Source organism: Cyclopterus lumpus, chromosome 6 (genome assembly GCF_009769545.1).
Source record: "Cyclopterus lumpus isolate fCycLum1 chromosome 6, fCycLum1.pri, whole genome shotgun sequence".
NCBI classification, from domain to species: domain Eukaryota; kingdom Metazoa; phylum Chordata; class Actinopteri; order Perciformes; family Cyclopteridae; genus Cyclopterus; species Cyclopterus lumpus.
The window spans coordinates 7721222-7741546 of record NC_046971.1 but is presented as its reverse complement, the minus strand read 5'-3'; the positions used below and the strand labels follow the sequence as shown (position 1 = coordinate 7741546).

Here is a 20325-nt window from a genome sequence, read left to right as displayed (position 1 = left end):
ATAATTCCTTGGGAATGGTACTTTCCACCTCTTGGTGACGTTTTCAAAACTTAGTGGGAACTTAGCTCACTCGTTCATTTGACATAACAATTCGGTGAGTCATCGGGCAGGAGACAGCTTGAGCTGTTTCCAGAACCCAAGAATATGTACTTCAGTGATAAATGGATTTGAAGGCATTTGTTTTGTTTATATGTCTCCTAAGTAGAGCTGAACTTGTGTTGTGGAAATGCAACCTGCACCACTAAGTGAATCCACATGGAGCCACAATGTGGTGAGCACCCAGACAGCGTGACCTGCTGCCCTTCTTTATTAATCAACTCTCTGCGGTTTAAAGAAACTCTGCTATGGTGATAACAAAGAAAAAAGGGTTTACTCACAGTGTAATGTGGCCCCCTCCTTTCATAACAATTTTCCTTTTGTGACATCACTTGGATGTTTGAACTTCACTGCCCAGAATTATGCATGTGCAGGGTCTTTTTGATCTGTGGTTAAGGGGGATTTTCTCTTTGGTTACCTGAGAATGTGCTTATAGTTTAAGATCCGATCGTTAGAGCAGGGTGACATCACAACTACTTGAGGTCCGTTATGCAACTTACTTACACGAGTGTGACGTGCAACCTTAAATGGGCTTTTCAGGAAAGTAGGAGACAAGTTGTGTCTCGGTAAAGCTTTTGAAATAAACAGTATTTGTGTATTCAAAGAATCTATTTTCTTAATGACGGAAAAGGAGTAGGCCTATACAGTTTTAAGTGAACATTTTTGTGTAAAACATATGTCAGACACAAATGATTATTCAAGCACATCATTTGTATGTTTCTTAAAATATGTGGGAGTCTACAGCCATGCTAGCGGTTCCTAGCTAAATGCTAACAACAGCAGGCTAACATGCTCACAAGTGCAATGCTAACATGCTAATGCTTAGCAAGAACAGTGTTTGCCGTGTTTTGACTTTGTCATGGTGCGAAGATGAAAATGCTCAGGATCACCAAAGTGATATTAATTTGGGGAACATTGGTGTTTGTAGCGGGTTTCATGGCAATCCAGCAAGTCGTTACCCAAAATATTAAAATGTCAACCTCATGGTGGTGCAAGAGGAAAAGTCAAGGGACCACAAACAGCAATAGGATTCCTCCTCTGGGGACCATGACAATGTCTTTACAAACAATTGTGGAAATCCGTGTTAAGATATTTCTGTCTCAACCAAATGGTCAGACCGACATCATAAATGAACTTGTGAATCAGCTGAAAAGCATTTTTTATTATTACTTATTTTTAACAGCGTTAGTATTGTAGCAAGACATACAGTATAGGAACGATTAGAAAGCATAGCACCAGAATCAATCATTCATTTCTTTTACACATGCTACATACATACTGTAGGTACATATGAATCTTAAAAACATCTTTGGATAAAGCATGGCAAACAAGCACACTGTTTCTCTATTCAGTACCAATGCCCATTCAATATAGCACACTGTTTACAATTCAAGTAGGAATATTAAAAATACACATATATCATAAGTTACAAAATCTTAACGGTTATTACAAAAAAAGGATTACATTTCTACAACATGTATGGCACATAGTGCATCAAGTATTCTTTAAATTTCTGATACAGACCTCATAGAACAATTGCCCATCATAAAAACAAATGATGGCCAAAGGTTTTCTAGCTGCTCATTGACTTATTTATTTTTCAGCCATTCTTTAAATCAAAAAAGAAGCTACATTGTCTGAGAAGAGAAACATCTGCATCTACATTCTAACTTTGGTTAAAGCTTCACATCAGTGTACCAGCATGTTAGGTTGGTAGCTGTAGTGGTCATGTTGAAAGTCACTTGTGATGAGTTAAGTACTACTGAAGGGCAGATTTCCTCATGCAGTGGTTTATCTGACATATCTGGCAACCTTACAGCTAGATTTTCAGCTACATTAATGAGAGGACCGTTACATGCATTATAGGCAGATCCTACATCTGCCAAAAAAGCTAAAAGCCAGTGTTTTTCTTCTCAAGATCAGAAGTAATTCCAGTAGTTCAAAAGCACCATTCAAAAGATCCTCATTTCAGGTTAGTGGTTAAACACTACATATAGTAATAGGCTAATACTTTTTTAGCAAAGCAGACAAAGGACAAAAAAAACGACAATGGCTTCTCCGCTGGTAGTAGTCATTGTATCTTAAAACATAGAACATATCTACAGTCATTACAGAATAAATATGGTCAACATAAATATATTACAACACATATCTCAGTAGAGTATGGATATTTGTAAGAGGTAGGGGTTGCAGGTACCTACAGTAGGCCCAATGGAGGGTGTTAGATGAGACGTCGCACCTGATAGTGTCACGGTTTAACAGATAATAACTTGCTTGTGTGGAAAAAAACTATCTAAAAATAACTGAATCCTCATAGTTTAAAAAACGTACTTAAACAACAGGAAATATTGAAATATTTCAGCTATTTCCTCTTCACAGCGCTAATGTTTATTCTGTCTCTATGTGACAGTTATACGTCAGTCAGTGTATTTGCAGTATTAGTTTTGTGAAATACCCGACAGATGACAGCAGACAGACTTTAGAAATACACAACAATGAAAACTAAAATGATCTGTAGTTGTTCTAAAGGCTCCTCATGCTCTCCTAAAGTTTGACCTCGGACATAAGGCAGGTCATATCAGTAGTTAGTTGCTAGCTTACCCTTTCTTTAAGTCTTGCGCCCCCAAAGGAAAAGTTTAACATTTTGGAAAATACACATATTCACTTTCTTGCCGAGAGTAAGATGAGAAGATTGATGCCACTCTCATGTCTGCACGCTAAATGTGAAGCTACAGCCAGTAGCCAGTTAGCTTAGCTTAGCATAAAGACTGGGAACAGTGGTAATCTTAGTTGGTCCTGCACATAATAATTTATTAGCAGAACTCAATCAAACTAAATCCTTTTTTGGGGGGTTCGGATTAAACAAATGACATACAACATGTTCACTAATGACCTTTAGAGCTGCTCGTACCCAGCTTTTGTAACTTGAGACGGAGCCAGGCTATCTGTATCCAGTCTTTGTGCTAAGCTAAACTAACGGCTGCTGGTGGTCGCTTCACATTTACCGTAATCAGAGTGAAATCTTTTCATCTAACTCAAACAAAAAAGTAGAGATTAAATAGCAAAATGTCAAACTTTTCCTTTAAACCTTTTAAAGGCCAAAATGATCTGCAGTGTAGCTCATGTATTAGTCTTAAAAAGTACAATGTTTTTGTATTACTTCTTTTTTATATTAACCAATTGACTGTTACACTGTAAAATAATACTATTTCAATGTTTGTTTGGAGCACTTTTTTTGACCAGAGGATTGCATTGATTAACACAAACATACAGTATAACAATTGTTATACTGTCTTATTGATTGAAAGTTAATTCTGTAAAAAAGTGTTTTACCAGATGTATTTTCTTTCATAGAATATGCTTCACGTCACAGGATAGCCATACGTTTTTTTTAAACATGAGGATCTCTTCCTTAAAGTACCAGGTTTTACTACTGTTAACGCAGTTGCTTTCCCAGTGTTTTGAAATGTTCTATCCTTTTGTATGATGCTAAATAAATGCACAAAAATAACATTGTAGGTTCCAAAGCACAGACGTTTTTTTGATAGCGATTGCAACACTGTTGGCATGCAAATATAGCTCTTCTTCAAAGTTAGCCGTTTGGATGAAGGACCAGACAGTGGCTTTGTAGCACTGCACAGTACTGTACATAGTGTCTTGTATGCTTTAGCTGCCATTTGGGAAGTGGGTATGTTTCAGTAGGATGATCACTGTTAAATGCTCCTCCACCACACTTACAGATGACGACGAGGTCCAACAAATCACTGTTATTGCATGTTTCTAGTCTTCAGAATAGTTTAGGGGTTTTGGTCCCTGCATGGCCCTCAGTGGACTTGAAGGAGTAGGCCGTTGTGAGCCTGGGGAATGCACTTCCCACAGAAGCCACCACAGCGGCCGTAGATTCTTGCTCCGTCCTACATACAAAGACAAATGAGAAAGGAAAGAGTGGGCAAAGGGCAGCTTTTTACGCGGAGAATGAACGCTTCATAAATGTCATTGGGGATTCCTCTTTAATGAATCAGACAGAAATACAACATGGAAATTCCGATGACATTTCAGTGCAACTATCTCCCAACATGAAGCACAATTCCAACAATATATCTATTACATAATCCATTCCTTAAGAGTCAAATAGCCTCGGGCATACAGAAGACATCCGTTATATCATTCTACTGCGAGCCTCTTACCTCAGATCTGTGAACTTTGATGGAAACATAGTTGCCCTGTGTCGTCCACTTGGTTTCTTCAGCCACTTTGAGACCAGTGCCGATCAGATTAATGCTGAACTGGCCCTGAAAACACACATCAGATTTGAGTTATTATTTTAAACTCTTATTAACCCGGGAAGATGGAGCTTATGAGCACCTTGAATAGAGTAATAAAGAAGTTTGACGTTATTGCCCAGGACAGGGTGTTTTCACCCAGGCAGGTCCAGGGGATTATAGCAGAAAAGGTTTTGTAAAGAAGTCTCTTCTTTGACTTTCAGGCCACTAACAAAACATATGGAACACAAATGGGATGCATGAAACATTTCTATGAGGTTATAATGTAAAGTATTTCACCAAACCTGTGGACACTTGGCTGCACTATAACAATCTCCCGCCGTAGCAAAGGGCACAGGTCGACCAAGAAGAGTCTGGGAAAACTGGAGGTCTGTGACTGGTAAACAGCAAAGATACAAATCTAGAGTCACAATGTGCAACAGCAGAAGTAAGCATAGACGGTTAGACAGCTGCTCGGAGGTAAACAACCACACAGAGCATCTGCAGTTGCAGTTTATGCAAGTCCGTTTTTTATTGCAGGGTTGATGTTACTTCTGTCACATCGCCGGATGTTTTTCTCTTTCTAAGACATCAGTCTACAACACAAAACGTCTTCCATTGATATTTGAAGATTATTGTAAACCTTAAAATCACCATGCAAATATCCTTACATTTTTAACAAATGTACATCACAAAGTTCTAAATATCGTAACATTCCACATTTAAATATCACAGAATAAATGACCTTCAAAGTAATATATATTTGCTATCTGGTGTACCTATTATATATTGACCACCTAAATGTGTCCAAAAGAGAATCTAAAAGATTTGATAAAAGACCCTTTGAGTTTATGAGTTACTGAACAAGGAAACAGATCCACGATGAAGCCATCAGAATCAGGCACGGGTTACAGCAGATTTGTGAGGATCTGGTTATGTGTAAATCAAATCTCTGTTTTACATTTCAAATCAGCGATTCAATCTAAACCTTGTTTCCCCGACTCTCTTGTTCATTACCATTTACCCGGCATTGTCACACATGAGAACCATGACCGGTACCTTTTCCTGCCCTCCCTTCACGTGGCCCTGTATAAAATGATGATAAAGTTCACGAGAGGCTTCCCTTCATCTTGAACTCATTATCCCCCCCTTCAGCTCTCTTCAAGCTGCCTGAAAGCCAAATGAGTACCATGCAGAGGGGGGTGGGAACATGTGCTGTCAGGACCCAGACCAGACGAGGAGGATGGGAGGATGAGTGTGTATGTTCTGATCCAACTTCCCCTCAGCACACACACATACACACATGCTGTTCACTAATCCACAAACTCTAATCAAAGGCATACTTAGACGCAACAGGGAAGATGGAGCAGACTATAATAATGAGCGAAGGAGTATGGCCTAAAGATGTGAGTGTATTCGCGTGTCTGTGAACGTGTGATCGCTCGTATGAGTAAGTGTTTAATATGGACGCAACTGCATGCATGGGTGTGTGCGCTCGCGTCTCCACTTCTCCTTGTGTGTGCTCGCCAAAGACAGAAATGTGCGAGGCCGCATCGCATATTGTCTGTCTGTGCTTTTAGAGCAGGCGTGCATGTCTGCACGCTGCACGTTGCACGTTGCACGTTGCACGTTGCACGTTGCATTCCTTTATCCGTGCGCTCACGTGTATCTGCCCGAGAGGCCCCGGGTTTTCAAGTCCTCGCCCAGCGACGTGAACGCCGACCACTGAAAGGTCATCGCTTTGACTTCCGCAGAGAGAGAGAGAGAGAGAGAGAGAGAGAGAGAGAGCAGCATGCTGCGTTTGGGCCGAGGTGGTATGAAGCACTAAGGGGACGAGCCGTCTGATGGGTTAAAACAACACCGATGTGTGGTCTCATTACAGTAGACCGAGGAAGGCAATCACACAGTAATTACTCACTCATTATCCTCAGGGAGCTCAGGTCCAGACGAACTTTGTGGAAGAGCGTGTATCCAGCTGCTGAGTAATCATTCCTGCAGTCGCAGTCCTGTCTCCGGCTGCCGTTAAACGGACATTCAAAGGGGTTCAGCAACCTTTGTTTGAACAACAAGAAGCATCAGGATACATTCAAGACAAACGCAGGATACTGAACACGCCTACAAGCACTATATCCACATGCAGCACAGTCATTCTGATTTACACATCACATATACGTTGCTGCATGATACACACCTGTGCCCATACACCTCGGAGTAGTTGTCTGTCTGACCACTGCGCAAGGTCACATACTCCTTGGGGAAATCAGTCTGCATCTCAGCACAGTAAATCTGAAGCCAAAGACATTGAGACAATGAACGAGAGGCTGTGGGTTGAAGCTGCAGCTGGAGTCATGGAGGAGCATTTCCGACAGAATAGGCACACCTGTAGTATACGGGACTTCACTTTGAGATAGTATTCGCCGTCTATCTTCACGCCCAGTCTCATCTGGATCTCTCGGCATGAAGCGAATAACTGGCCTGGGTGAAGAAATGGGAAGGGAGGAAGGAGAGAGGTTTCAGTTCAACTGCAAGGAAACAAGAAACGTTGACAGGAACTCTACTACAAGGTCAACAGCTCTGTTGTCAACAAATGCAATGCGACAGATTGCACAAGGTGATGAATGAAACACATCTATACAAGCAGCGACGGTCTCCTGGCTCTGGTCTTCTTAAATGAGAGCTGCCGTAAACATCTCATTACTCGTGTTGCTGTAGAGCTCATATCAAGCTGATTAGCTGATTAGTATTAATACTTGACCGCAGTACTGGCTGTCACCCGAGCATATCATTTTAATTTCGGCAGTGCCTGACTTGGCAGAAGCCAAGTCGGCAATGAACAGCCCAATGCGCAAGTACTAAAAAATCTGAAATGTGGGGGAGCGAACCGACAACCTTTGGCCCGCTGCCGGGTTCTACAGAGCTTACAAGTCCACAATGACGGCAGCCTCGGCCCCGGCTCACACCCCTGAGCCAGACTCGGCCATTTCACACTATGGTGAAAACCGCTGAGTGTCTATTTATTGTTCCACTAAGTAATCACTCCAAGAGGCTTCAAGTGGAGGGCGCTGTTATGCTTATTGTGTTAAAAAAAATTGAGTGTAAACACAATCAGATACGGTGTTGGTAGCCATATACAGCACAGTCAAATAAATACCATCACTCTACAAACTCCTGGATCAGATGATAGAATTTTAGAGTTATGTACTTAACAGCTTAAAAATACCTCTTACGGTTGAGAGGAGAGGAGAGGAGAGGAGATGACGGGGTAAGAGAAGAGAAGCGAAGAAGAGAAGAGAGAGTGGGTTTCCACTCACATTCTCTGGCTTGACATGCAGCTTGAGACTCCGGCCTTTCTGAAGGTCGGCAATGTTTGGACGGTTGACCTTTGGAGGTCACACACTCCACTCTGCGCTCCATCACTCCGGCCCCACAGGTCTGCGAACACTGGCACACACAGAAAAGCATTCAATCCCACGGCTACAAAAACAACGATTAAATAAGCTGCGGGCAGAGATCCAAATCCGCATATCATCAGAACGCACAAGTCATTCAAATCAAAATGTTTTGTGGAAAACATAGCTTTTCTGTTTCACCTTGCTCCATGGGCCAACTTTCCAGTAGGTTGTGTGTGGGCAGTCAACGAGGAGGCAAGGCCGGGAGCCAGGAGGGTGGGGCTCGGGGCAGTGGGTGCCGGCAGAAGAGGGCGGGGCAGCAGCATACGGACGCCGAGCCCGAGAGGAGGGCATCGCGGAGCAGGAGACGATACGCTGCTGGTAGCCCACACCGCAGCTGGCAGAGCACTGAGCCACACAGACACAAGGACACTGACGGTTACTAAAGACGGGCATGAGTAAATGTGGATTTATTCTTATAGGCCTCAGTGATACTAATGTGCTATTAATGAGAATATATTGTCTGACTCATTGTCCATGATTTCTTCCCTTTCCTAGGCCGATTTCTGTTGAAATATAGACTATTTGTAATGTCTAAATCCTTTATATCTCCAGAATGTCAATTGTTCATGAAACAAGCAACCTGATGAGGTCACATTTGGTTCTGAGAATTTAAGATGAGCATTTCTCTGTATTGTCTTTATTCGCTGTATTTATTACTTCTTCTCTTCCTACCTGTGACCATTCCCCCGTCATCCACGTGTAGTGGCAGGCAGCGCCTTTGCAGGCCTGGTGTGATGGCGGCCAGGGCGACGGTTTACAGTAATCATCCGGGACGGGTGTCATCGCTGGGCCCATGCACCCCACCTTCCTGCTTCTCGTGCCTTCTCCACACGTTGCATTGCACTGCGAGGACAATTTAGATTTAGCCGGGGGGAAGAAAACAGAGAGAAGAAGAGTTGGCAGAGGGGGGGCAGTGTTGTACAACATCTTTAACTTCTCAGACTCCTGCTCGCCTCCTAAGCTCTCCAAATAAACACGTCTCTTTGGCGTAGAGAAAATTAAGTGTTGTGTGACAATGCCGACATTAGCTCGCAAGAAGCGCAATCCCAAACATGTGTTTAGGTTGAAAACGTTGCCATAAAAGATAAAAGTTAAGCTGTTCTCCCTTGGGCATGGTAAGGGTTTATAGGATAATTTAGAAGTAATGATATGGAGAAGATTCTTACAATTTATATATGTAAAAAGTCAGGGCCATACTGTGACAGAGCGAAGGCTGGAGTGTTCTTGAGGCAACACAGACAGGAATCTGAACACTGCAAACATTCTGCAGCAGAAGGACACGGCGCTATGTCCCTACATGGTGCCCCTCTTTTATGCCTCACAGTCGAGGACAAAGCCCGGGACATTAAAGAAAGATGAGCAAAGAAAACTGCAATCTGCTAGCGTGACACACGGAGCAGTGATATTCAGCAGCACAAAAGACGATGACGGCCATGAATGCCCTGAGGTTTGATATGATTTGCCGACTGATGGTTATCACCAAAGCCCTCATGATTGATGTGAGAGAGAAGGGGTACATGCAGGTCGTCCTTTTAACGGTGCAGAGACAGACAGAGAGAGAGAGAGAGAGAGAGAGAGAGAGAGAGAGAGAGAGAGAGAGAGAGCGGAGATCTCAGCCAATAAAAACCTTAATGAGATGGTTAGACATCTGTTCGTGGGGACCTTGTAAAGAGGAGAATGAGTAAGTACTTACTTCTTCCCATTCACCAGCGACCCAAGTGTACTGGGTGATGCATTCTTCATGTTGGCAAGGCCGGACGATGGCGAGACGCTGGTGAGCGTCACACAGATCCTCTCTGACCTGACCAGTGCCTTTGAGTCTGCAGTAAACATCTCGCTTCTGCACTCCGACTCCACAGGTGACCGAACACTGGCGAAACAGAACACACATCTGAATGAGAAAGGGGCAGTGAATGGATCGTAATATTCCGCGTACATATCTGGTGTTGCGCTTCTGAACAGCATGCGGCCAAGGATGTAACGGGAGAATTATACTTATTTGGACAGCCATCCAACCTCATTTCTCTCCCTCCGCTCATATCACACCTGAAGTTCGCAGATATCTCCACAGCGCTAACAAAAAAGGTTTCAAATAATTTGCCACTTTGAAGGCTTGGGTGTTATCTGAAAGATGCAACTGAGGTGCATAATCGGAAATTTAGTATCCTGTGTTTTGAGAGTTTGACCAATAGAGTCCGGATGCTGCGACCTCTGCGGCATTGACTTTCGTCCATCTGTATTTGCCGCAATTATTTCCAAGAGGCTAACTACGGTACTGCAACAAGAATACTAATGTTGCCTAAAATATACAAGTCTTATAGTTAATCTTTGAATTGTTTATGTTTGATGTGCTAAAACGAGTCATAAAGTCAGCGAACTGACTCAGTAATGGGAAGTATTTTAACGTGAGCTACTGCAGGCCAAATGGGGCAACATTAGCAAAATCACTGAGTGTGTTAATTACGTACGTAATTACGTTTGCAAGAGAAGAATTGTGTTATTTCTTCTTTCATATGTTGTGACGATATATATCAAAACGTTTGAGTGGTCTGCAGTGTCGGTTGTACTGCTTTGATGCCCCTGAACAATGTACTTTATACATCCAAAGGCAGTTTGACGCTTCTTTGTGCGACGTATATCTGGGGTCACACGAAGGTCTATCTCAAACATCTCTTTGATGTGCTTTGAGGAGCATACCTGCATACTGAGGAAGCGCTTTGTAAGGCTTGAGCTGATCAGGCTGATTTCTCTCCAAGTCTCCTCCAGACCTCAAAGAACAGTGTCAGGCAGGCCTCAGCCATTTCACAAAGTCAGATAATCTGTGCATTATTCAGCAAATATCACATTTCCCCAAAACGTCCAGACGTATTTATGTTGTTCGTTTCTATGTGTGGTTGTGTGTTATCATTACGGAGTGTGTGTGTGTGGTTGAATATGAAGGGGCAAGCACAACAGGAAATCTGACCTTAAAATACCCACATTTTTTATTTTTGATGTGTTCACTGTGAAACCTGATACTGTATTCCTCCAAAAGACTAGCAGTGTTCTATCAGTGGCGGTATGATTTCATAGTGGTGTTGACTGAGTCCCACCAGACCGTATCAACCTTTTTCCCCTTGTTTTTCTTTTGCCCAGGAAGTAATACATCCACCTTTGAGACAATGGCTTTTGATGGATTTGTATTTGTGATGCAGCCTTTGAAAATCCAACAATGTGTCCAAACTGTCCATTTAACATCCGATAATCCACAAAATACACTGAAAACTACTTTCTACTGAAGAGATAGAGCCTATTTCTGCAGATTATTCACTGAAACAGGAATATTGTTTTTTTTTAATGTATTTAAAAACAAAACAAAAATTCCATTCACCTCACTTGTAATATGGTGGAGGCAAATATTTCAGAAATGGATATCTGAGAAACATGTGCGAACAAAGCCCCAACTCAAAACTATCTGCATTGCGACATAGCTCGGGACACAAATTAGAAATTAATTTATTGTAAGTTGGATGAGAAAACTCTGTAACAGCAATCTAAAATATTTCACTGAATATATATATATATATATATATATATATATATATATATAATCAAATGATGGATAATATTCTTGTGTCATTGGCTCAATAGGCAGTCCACAGCCCCCCAGCTCCTCTAACATGTTGCCCATTACACAACCAGTTAGAGGTGACTAAGAGGCTCGGGTAGCTGTGGAATAACTAACAGTGGGTGTTGAGGTTTCAAAGTTGTCACATGCATGGATATTAAGATATAAAACATATATTTAGGTCCTAGTTGAGGATTTTATGGTTGCTGGTGGTATGCAGAGGAAGATGATTGCTTCCAGACACCAGTGAGAGAGAGAGAGAGAGAGAGAGAGGAGGAGGAGGACACGCTCAAAGAGAGGGGAATGGTAGGAGTCTTGTGGAAGGAGGAGGACGTGGGTCTTCATGGACCTTTTGGGATTCAACTGTTACTTGGGAAGCAGGAGGGATATAGTAGATTTTAAAACAGGATATGGTACATCTTTTAGGAACATCTTATTTATTAAGGAATAATGATATTATTTTTCAGGAAACATTGTTCGGCCTGTGGGTGATACCACTGCTAGCACTGAATCGTTCTGCCAGAAAGGGACTTTCTAAGGACAACTTAACTTTTTATTAACTAAGTAGCATATTCAATGGTCGCCATAGTCAAATGGCGACCATGTGACTCCTCTCATGAGGATGAAGATCGACACTTCGATATGTGTATTTAACAATGGTTCACACATGTTTGTGATAGTGGTCACGAATAGTGACAAACCCACAAATAATTAAAGAGCTTTACGGCATCTTTTTAATCATTGTTTTAGTGCTCCAGCTCCCCAACTATACTGTTTTAGTTCATTCTCGCTCTGACTTAGCAATATAAACGTATAAGTTGATAATACGTCAATGCTGAGTTCCAGATGTTTCCCAAGCAACAATGGCCAAAAACAACAACCCCTGATTGCAGCTTTAAGAGGCAACCAGTGCAAGCTCTTAGTATTTATATGGTGTCTGATGGCTCCTCAGAGTAATCTGACAGAGCAGGACAAAGAACAACCGATCATTCCTCCTCTCATTCGGCTCTTCGAATCGAGATGAATTTGGCTCGGAATATTTCCGTCCCCGTGGGATCTCGATATAACTTTGAGCCAAAACTGCGTTGCATGCATCTCCTTTTGTTAGCAGCTACTGCGGCTTGACTGTGCCTTCACCCCCCCTTAGCGACACCCCCATGCGTGGCCTTTACCCCGTCAGTGTGCAGTGGTACAGAAACCCTGCTGTGCTACAGGACGTGTGTCGCTCTTAACATCGTGCTTTCGTCTGTATGGGAGGCCGAGCGCGTTTCTGTGTTCCATTAAGATAGCGTATTTTGAGCAACCCGCTAATTATTAATATAAGTTAGTGCAAAATACGTGCTGGTCAGTGTGTGGTCTGATGAGAAGCGGTATGGCAGATTGCTCTTCACAACCATTTGTCTGAATCATTCAAACCTATATCTATCTTCACGTCAAAGTGCACTGCATAAACAGTTCTACAAAGCTGGCCTGCTGTGTTTAGCTCACACTTGTTGAAAAGACACATCGCTCTTGACCAAGAATACCCTGAGTGGTGATTGCCGTGTGTACATGTCCCACATCTGCAAACCTCTGGGAACCCGTCAGCTGTGTTATGGCTTGTGTTTCAGCTGCTAGCAGTAGTTACTGCGAGTGCGGTCCCCACCACGATAGAGGAGATGGGGAAGAAGAGCAAACATACCTCCCGCCACCTGTTGGCCTTCCAACTGGGGCACCCCCGCGCCCGACAGGCCTTCTGCGTCCGCGGCCGAGACAGATGACCGCAGCGTTCCTCCTCTATTTTGGTTTGGTTCTGATAAACACAGGCGATCTCTCGCTGCTTGGTCCCCCGACCACAACTCACTGAACACTGGAGAGGGAAGGGGAGGGAAGGGGGATGGGTGGAAAGAAGAAAGCATGTTAGCAAAGTTCGCTTGGAGAACGTAGCTCTCGATCTCTACTGATTGGGATCACAGTCATGGTTACAAAGAGGTGTTACAAAATGGCACCAAAAAAAATAATTTAAATAATTAAAAAAACTCCACAGAATGTAGCCACAAATGGAAATGAACAGAGCCATAACAAAATGTTTCTCTCACAACATAAAGACCATTTAGACCTCGACACAAGAGCTCTCAGTGCACCCTCGTTGCATTTCACGGCCAAGTGAACACACTGCAAACAAATTGAACCGAGCAACTGAAATGGATTTCACCCAAAAAGCTTTTGTCAAACACTCACACGGACGGAATGCAGTCCAACTATTTAAACCTGTAAACAGAGGAATTACTTTTTTAGAGCTGCCGTGAAGTGGAGGCCGAGGCGAGACGAAGAGAAGATGCGGAGCGAAACACCGATGCATGCACGCGGCTAAAGACCATCATCTGGTACGAATAAACCAGAAATACTTTCGGGAACGGCGAAGATCGCGCATGAAAACCAGACACCCTGACAGCTCTGAGGTTGTAGATGGAAATATTCAGTATTCGGTCCTCATGAGGCCAGACAGCAATTAGGATGCCCGCTGTTTCTGCTTGACGAGTGAGCGCCCCCATTCAAAGCAGCTCTAAAAATGGGGTGCTGGAATCGAATACACAAGACGAGGAGAGTTGCATTTTGTCTTAGCATATTTTCCAGTCCAGATAATAAACATAATATTGCATTGTCCTCTAATTATGATCTCAGAATGTTGCATAACACCACACAGACACACACAGTATATGCTCATAATACTGATCATTCTACAGCCGATGGACCCCGGAAACCTCAATTTGCAAACGTCTTGAGGATTTTGTCTTCAGTTTCTCGGAGCCGAAAGGCATTTATTCATCGTTTAAAAATAATACACTGATCGAGTATCCATTCGAACCCTTCGAACAAAGCCCTTTTTCTTTTTTAAGTGTGGTAAGGGGGCACTGGTTGACACTGCACACACATGCATCATGCACATTGCAATTACCGAGGCATTTTAAACACAGGGTCGGCTCAGCTGTACGGAGAACATCAAAGCCGAGGCCGGAGCTGAGTGACTAGTCGTGAGCGCGGAGGACTCACACACACCCGCTGCACACTCAGTCAAAAATGATAACACAACTCCCTCTACCTCAGACAAGAGCAGAGACCGGCAAACATGTTGGAGGCTGAGAGCTGGCCCCTCCTTACTGCTGTAAAAGCAGAAGAGGGGGTGGTGGTGTGGGGTGGGGGGGGAGAAGAAGAAAAAAAAAGGGAGGAAGAAAGGAAATCGCAGCCATACGGGCTGTGCTCCCTCAGCTGAACTGTATCTGCATTTTAACGGTGCGAGAAAAGACGCTGTATGGCAAATGTGCTCCTCCCTCCACCCTGCCAACCTCATCTGTCAGCCATTAGTTAATCAGGGCTGGTAACACAGAGCACAGAGAGCTGGCACAGCTTGCGGGACCAGAGGACAGCTTCACCTCTGAGAGCAAGAAGAGGGCAAGGACTCAGGGACCCCTGCTTCTCGGTCCACAGCTGGGCTGCTTCACTCACCAGCACCCACTCAGGTAAGACTATTCCACTTATCACCTACGCTCAGCCGCTGCGAGTGCGGCGAGGTACCGTCGGGCTGCTTTATTCTCTTTAAAAAAAATAGTGGTCGGCTGTGTTTGGAGAATGTCACATTTAAAATGGATGTTTTGCATGTCCCTTTGAAGGCTGGTGTCGGATTATTAAAAAGCATACGTTGTATCATGAAAGTATTTTTGGTGTATGTACTTAATCTGAACTATATTTACGTCATATTCAGTTATAACATATGTTGGTGCTTTTGAAGTGTTTTGAATATATGGGTTTCTAACTTTAACATGAAGGAGGGGAACAACTCCTTGAGAAAAACACATACATCAATGGGTCACAAGGGAAATGAAACAGACCTTGAGACAGACCTGCCCGCCCATGTTGTCCCAGTAATTAATTTCACATGATTAGGCGAATTAGAGCTCATCTAATCCGGTGAGCATAATGTGGATTACCATAAAATGGGACGACTCAACCGCTTCTGTGAGACAAGTTTGTCCCAAGCAGAGCAGAACTTCTGCAGAGAAAGATATAATTGATATTCAAAGCCATACGTAATGAGCAGGCAGCTCCAAATGATTCTATACTTAGTGGCTCTAAGCGGCTTTCTTGATTTGATAGTTTTCTGGAACAAATCACATAATCACATAATTGAGTGCTAAACGAGAGCCAGCTAATTCATGCCTTTTCTGAAACCATAAAAACAGCCGAGGGCGTTTTTTAACATAGATGTCAGACAAAATGTGATTGCGTACAGACATGTCTCCCACAGATAACTTCTACCTGGATAATCAGACTGACATGAGATACTTTTCTTTTGAGCATTAATGTCTTTGTCTCAGACAGGGAGGCGTCAACCTCGAGATGACCCCGCCCAGTGCATTTCTGTGAACAGGTAAGCCAATAGGACACATGGAAACTGTAAGGCATCCGAGAGAAACTTGACGGGAGTTTAAATAGCCGTCACTCAGCCAACGTCGCTATCAAAGCAGCTAATTCTGAGCAGAAGGTAGATTCCACAAAGCCAACACGGATCAAAGCGGCCTTGTGTGTAAATGTGCTTTTATTTGATTAATGATCCCTATGGCTTCAAGCATGGAAACGGTGTTAATGTGAGAACTATAATTACACTTTCGTTCAGTGATTAAAGCAGAATTGAGTGTTTTGAAAACCATGTCGGGGCTCAGAAATCAGAAAGACCATCATAAACATCATCGATCATCGTATTTGTATTTAACATAATTGCTAGACTAGGTGGTTTATTCCCAATTTTAGCTTGTTTCTTAACCATGATGATGAAACAACTTGTATTATGGAACACACTCCGCTAATAGGACTAAAGCCAAGTTAGTAATGTGACCATTTAGAAGGAATTATGCATTAAGTATAAAGTTCAGACCACAAATTAGTTTTTGTTGTTGTTATACATTTCCTATATTTAGTGGTTCTAAGTGAGACCATATCTTAAAATGTGAGAGCCAAGGTCGAAATTCCAATCCAATTGCAGCACGCTCGCAATGCAAGAGGATGGTAATACCGAGCATATGGTAGCTGTAGTTACACTCTTCAAAGGAGATCTGTGTCGACTCGGAGCAAGAACAAACTTGCAAGTGAAGACTGTGAAGTAGAATCATACCCCGTTGTCAAGGTCGTGAGATACAGTACATATCTACGGTACACGGTAAACTATGCTCATTCAATCTTAATTAATCTGCCCTCCAAACCATGCAAGTTGTAATAGTTGGGAACCGAACGCCCTTCAAGGCATTGTCATGTCTTCTGTGAGAGCTAATCGTTATCACAATGTCCTCGGGTGCATTTATTAAACTGTAAATCAGAGAAAGAAGGAGACAAGAGGGAACGAGGACATTCAGGCTGCTTGTTTTTTTTCCCCTTTTTTGCATGTTTTGCAGTGAGGTTTCAAAGACAGGAGTCAAAACAACACATGTTGTCAACATGGGAACAGCTGGTAAGAGCGGCGTCATGGGGCAGAGGAATGTCAAGAGTCATAGATCTTTTATCCATCAGGCCAAAATAGCTCGTTTGAAACCACGCACAGGAGCAGTGTGAAATTATCATATCCCAAGCATCACGCTTACCTTTATTCATTTTACCCTGGCCAATCTCACAACATGCTTTGAACTATAAAAACCATATGATGAATAAAAATATATATATATATGCCCAGATATCCACGTTCAAAATACAGTTCTTTTACTGGCACTACAGTACAGAGGAATGTTTAGATATGAGCAGCATTAATTTGAGAAAGGAACTGATTGTATGACATAGTCTCGATCAATGCAGTTCCTGCACTTTGCCATGTTTCAAGAGTTAAATAAACAACCGGTTGAGGAGCCACATACAGTTTCTCCAACACAGTTTCCTTTTTAAGTCAACAGCACTCAGGAAAGATACACCAAGAAACCATAAGTCAAAACGAAATGACAAAACAGAGTTTTTACGCCCGTCTAAACATTCCACTGAGAGCTTTTTCCCATAACTATGTTATTCTGAAACATCAAGCAATGCTCACATGTGTACTCTGCTGCAGATGGGAATAAGGAATAGATAGGAGGGGGTGGGGGGAAGCTAATTATTGATGACAGAGCTTAAAAAATACAGCAGATCAACAGGAAAGTTATAAAGTAGTTAGTTAGAGTCTAAGTCGCTCTTCCCGCTAAGAAAAAGAATAAAAACATAAAGAAAACGATGCAAGAGAAGAAGGAGAATACTATAGTTAAAAGAGAGAAATCCACACCTGGTATGCTTGTATCTTATTACCACATATGCACAAGCAAAACACTAATTACAATATTCCTTTCATGGCAGCATTATAGAGAGACGATAGAGGGCTCTGTTGGTATTGAAGTGCAAATTGCAGTGTTTAGCAAAATTGCTACTGCTTTGTATACCTAACCACCCACACACCGTTGTCCACTGTGTCTATTTCTGAAGCTCTGCTAAACCTGCGTTTGATTTCAGTCCATTGGGCCTTGACATCGGACACATGCCTCCACGTGATGAACCCGAAAACGCTTTATCAGTGAGAGAAAAATAAAATGATTCCTGATGTGCCCTGCCTGGTCAACACATTTCCAGAACAATAGCAAAAAGGGTTTGAAAACGTCTACAACATCAGAGATAAACATCAGGTTTTGATTTCAGCCCCTTGAACTCAGCATGAAGATTTGTTTCAGTCAACCCAAATGCATAATGCAGCGGTTCGTAATGCAAAAATACCGCCAATCCTAGACAGCTTTTGTCACTTTAACAAATGAAAGAAGGAAAAGTAGTTGAAGTGATTACTGACACGGTAATATGAAGCTATGAGTAATAATAGCAATACAAATTTAAAAAAAATACTTATATAGAGCTGGAAAAAACAAGTTGATTCATTAATTCGTCGATCAAGAGAAAAATGCAGCAACCATTTTGGCAATTGTTGAATTAATCCAATTTTCAAGCATGAATGGCAAATATTTGATGGTTTCAGATTCTAAAATTCCTAAACATCTGTGGACCACTGGCCCTGCCAACATATAACCATGAGAAAAAAGACCTGACAGGTAGAAGTACACCACGCAGTCAACTAGTACGGTACAAGTACCGCTTCATCTCTAACTCTTACAGTGAAGCTAAACAGCCCTATGCTAAAGTTTAAATTAAGGACTATTATTCCCCTGTTACTTAAAGTGGGCTTGAACATCCAATCTATCACTGTCCCTTCAACAAGAGGGGAAAAAGCTCTTTGGCAGAGATGTCGAGTCCCACAAACTCCATTTCACTCCATCAACGTGATAGCACCGACAGGCCCAAACAGGACCAGGCCCCATCGAGTCTGATGTGGTAACCTGTGAGAAGAATATCCATTTAAGTAGAGTCTATGAAGTGGCTCCTAGAGGCCTACAACCACTTTATAATACTTGACCAAACGAGTTGAGGAAAAGCAGGCCCACTCAACCTGTGTCAGAGTGAGGCCATGTTCCCTATGAGCCCGGGGTAGACCGATCTAAATGCTTCCAGACTTTCACGGCTTGTCTCTTTTCATTCCATCTCACTACATCTGCTCCCACCTTGGATCACCCACAAAATAACATCGACCGTTACTAGATGGGCTCATCTATTAATTTCCTCCAATGCCCTACGCAAACATCATTGTGGTTCGGAGTGAACTCGGATTAACTTCCAGGTGGGGCTTTACTTCTACAGGGAAAGCACTAATATCATCTTTTAACTGCTCTACACTACATTTAGAGGATGACTGTGCAAGTTCTGGCAAACACAATCTACATTACAGCAAGTAATATGTTAAGCTTATCTTCATGTAATTCAACTGCTTGACCCAAAAGAGGCTTCAATTCCTAATGTGAAAGCCATGCTGGGATCCAAATATTCAGAATCTTTAGATAACGTCTCAAAAGCTTCTGTTTTTTTCTGGCCTCCAAAGTCTTAACGGTTTGCCAAAATCTGCAGGCCATAGTGGGAGACTCTTAACCAGCAACTCATCAACTGAACTATTTTGCTTTCTCTTAAAGGCTGAATTGAAACAATATCTCCCTACGACTCAGATTTAAAATCAAAGCCGTGACAAGAGCCGTGCTCGTGAGGACCACAGGGGACCGTCCAGCCACCGCTTCAATTGCTCACACTCGACTGGCACATGTGCAGGATCAGGAAACACAAGGCCAATGATGTCACGGCCAACTGACCCCAGGGTGACAGGTTTGCAGAGTGTTCTTGCCCACTGCCCTGAGGCCAAGGTCAAGTATGTCAATGCTGTGCATGTGGGTTTCATTTGAAGCAGCATGATTAGGTCACAGATGCTCAACTCCGATCCCCCATGCATGGGAAAGCCACTCTCGACAGGAAACGGTATGTTTTTGTTAGCAACAAACAGGCATAAATTACTAAAATGATGCCTTGGTTGCCAATGTATCACACACAGCCTTATTGTTGATACTTGCACACGAGACATTGAGATTTATTTTAAGGTGGGTCATTAGTTAATGATATTTGCATTACTCGTTACATCGTATATATGTTGCACTGTGTCTGAAACCATAAATCTCTGCAATAAATTTGATAATTGTTTTGTGTCTTTTCTTCTTTATGCATGACAAATGTGTTTAGATTATTAGTGTTTGTAAAATTAATATAGCTTTAGCAATCATTCATTCATTTTAAAGGTGTCTCTGAAAGATTATTAGAAATGTTTAAAGGTCCAGGGATTAAAATAGCGGCAGAATATTTTTGAGGGATAAACTAAACTATTGATTTAATACCATTTGAAAAATGTTCCTATTTATTTAATTTTTAAAAAATGTTAATGTCCTTCTAATATTGAATGCCATTATAAAATATTACTCTTGATGATCAAATGTTGTCAGGCAGC

General features: G+C 42.3%; 1 protein-coding gene across 1 annotated transcript in view; it reads right to left on the bottom strand.

The window, feature by feature from the left end:
- Nucleotides 1-3920: 3920 nt before the first annotated feature.
- Nucleotides 3921-20325, bottom strand: part of LOC117732355 (A disintegrin and metalloproteinase with thrombospondin motifs 20) — a 71527-nt gene continuing 55122 nt past the window's right edge. Inside the window, exons 29-39 of the mRNA XM_034535254.1 lie at nt 13099-13266; nt 9504-9680; nt 8483-8653; nt 7949-8155; nt 7670-7799; nt 6739-6833; nt 6550-6644; nt 6277-6410; nt 4664-4755; nt 4284-4388; nt 3921-4010 (exon numbers count right to left, since the gene is read on the bottom strand). Coding sequence (XP_034391145.1) covers nt 3921-4010; nt 4284-4388; nt 4664-4755; nt 6277-6410; nt 6550-6644; nt 6739-6833; nt 7670-7799; nt 7949-8155; nt 8483-8653; nt 9504-9680; nt 13099-13266 — 1464 coding nt within the window. The remainder of the gene's footprint in view (nt 4011-4283; nt 4389-4663; nt 4756-6276; nt 6411-6549; nt 6645-6738; nt 6834-7669; nt 7800-7948; nt 8156-8482; nt 8654-9503; nt 9681-13098; nt 13267-20325) is intronic.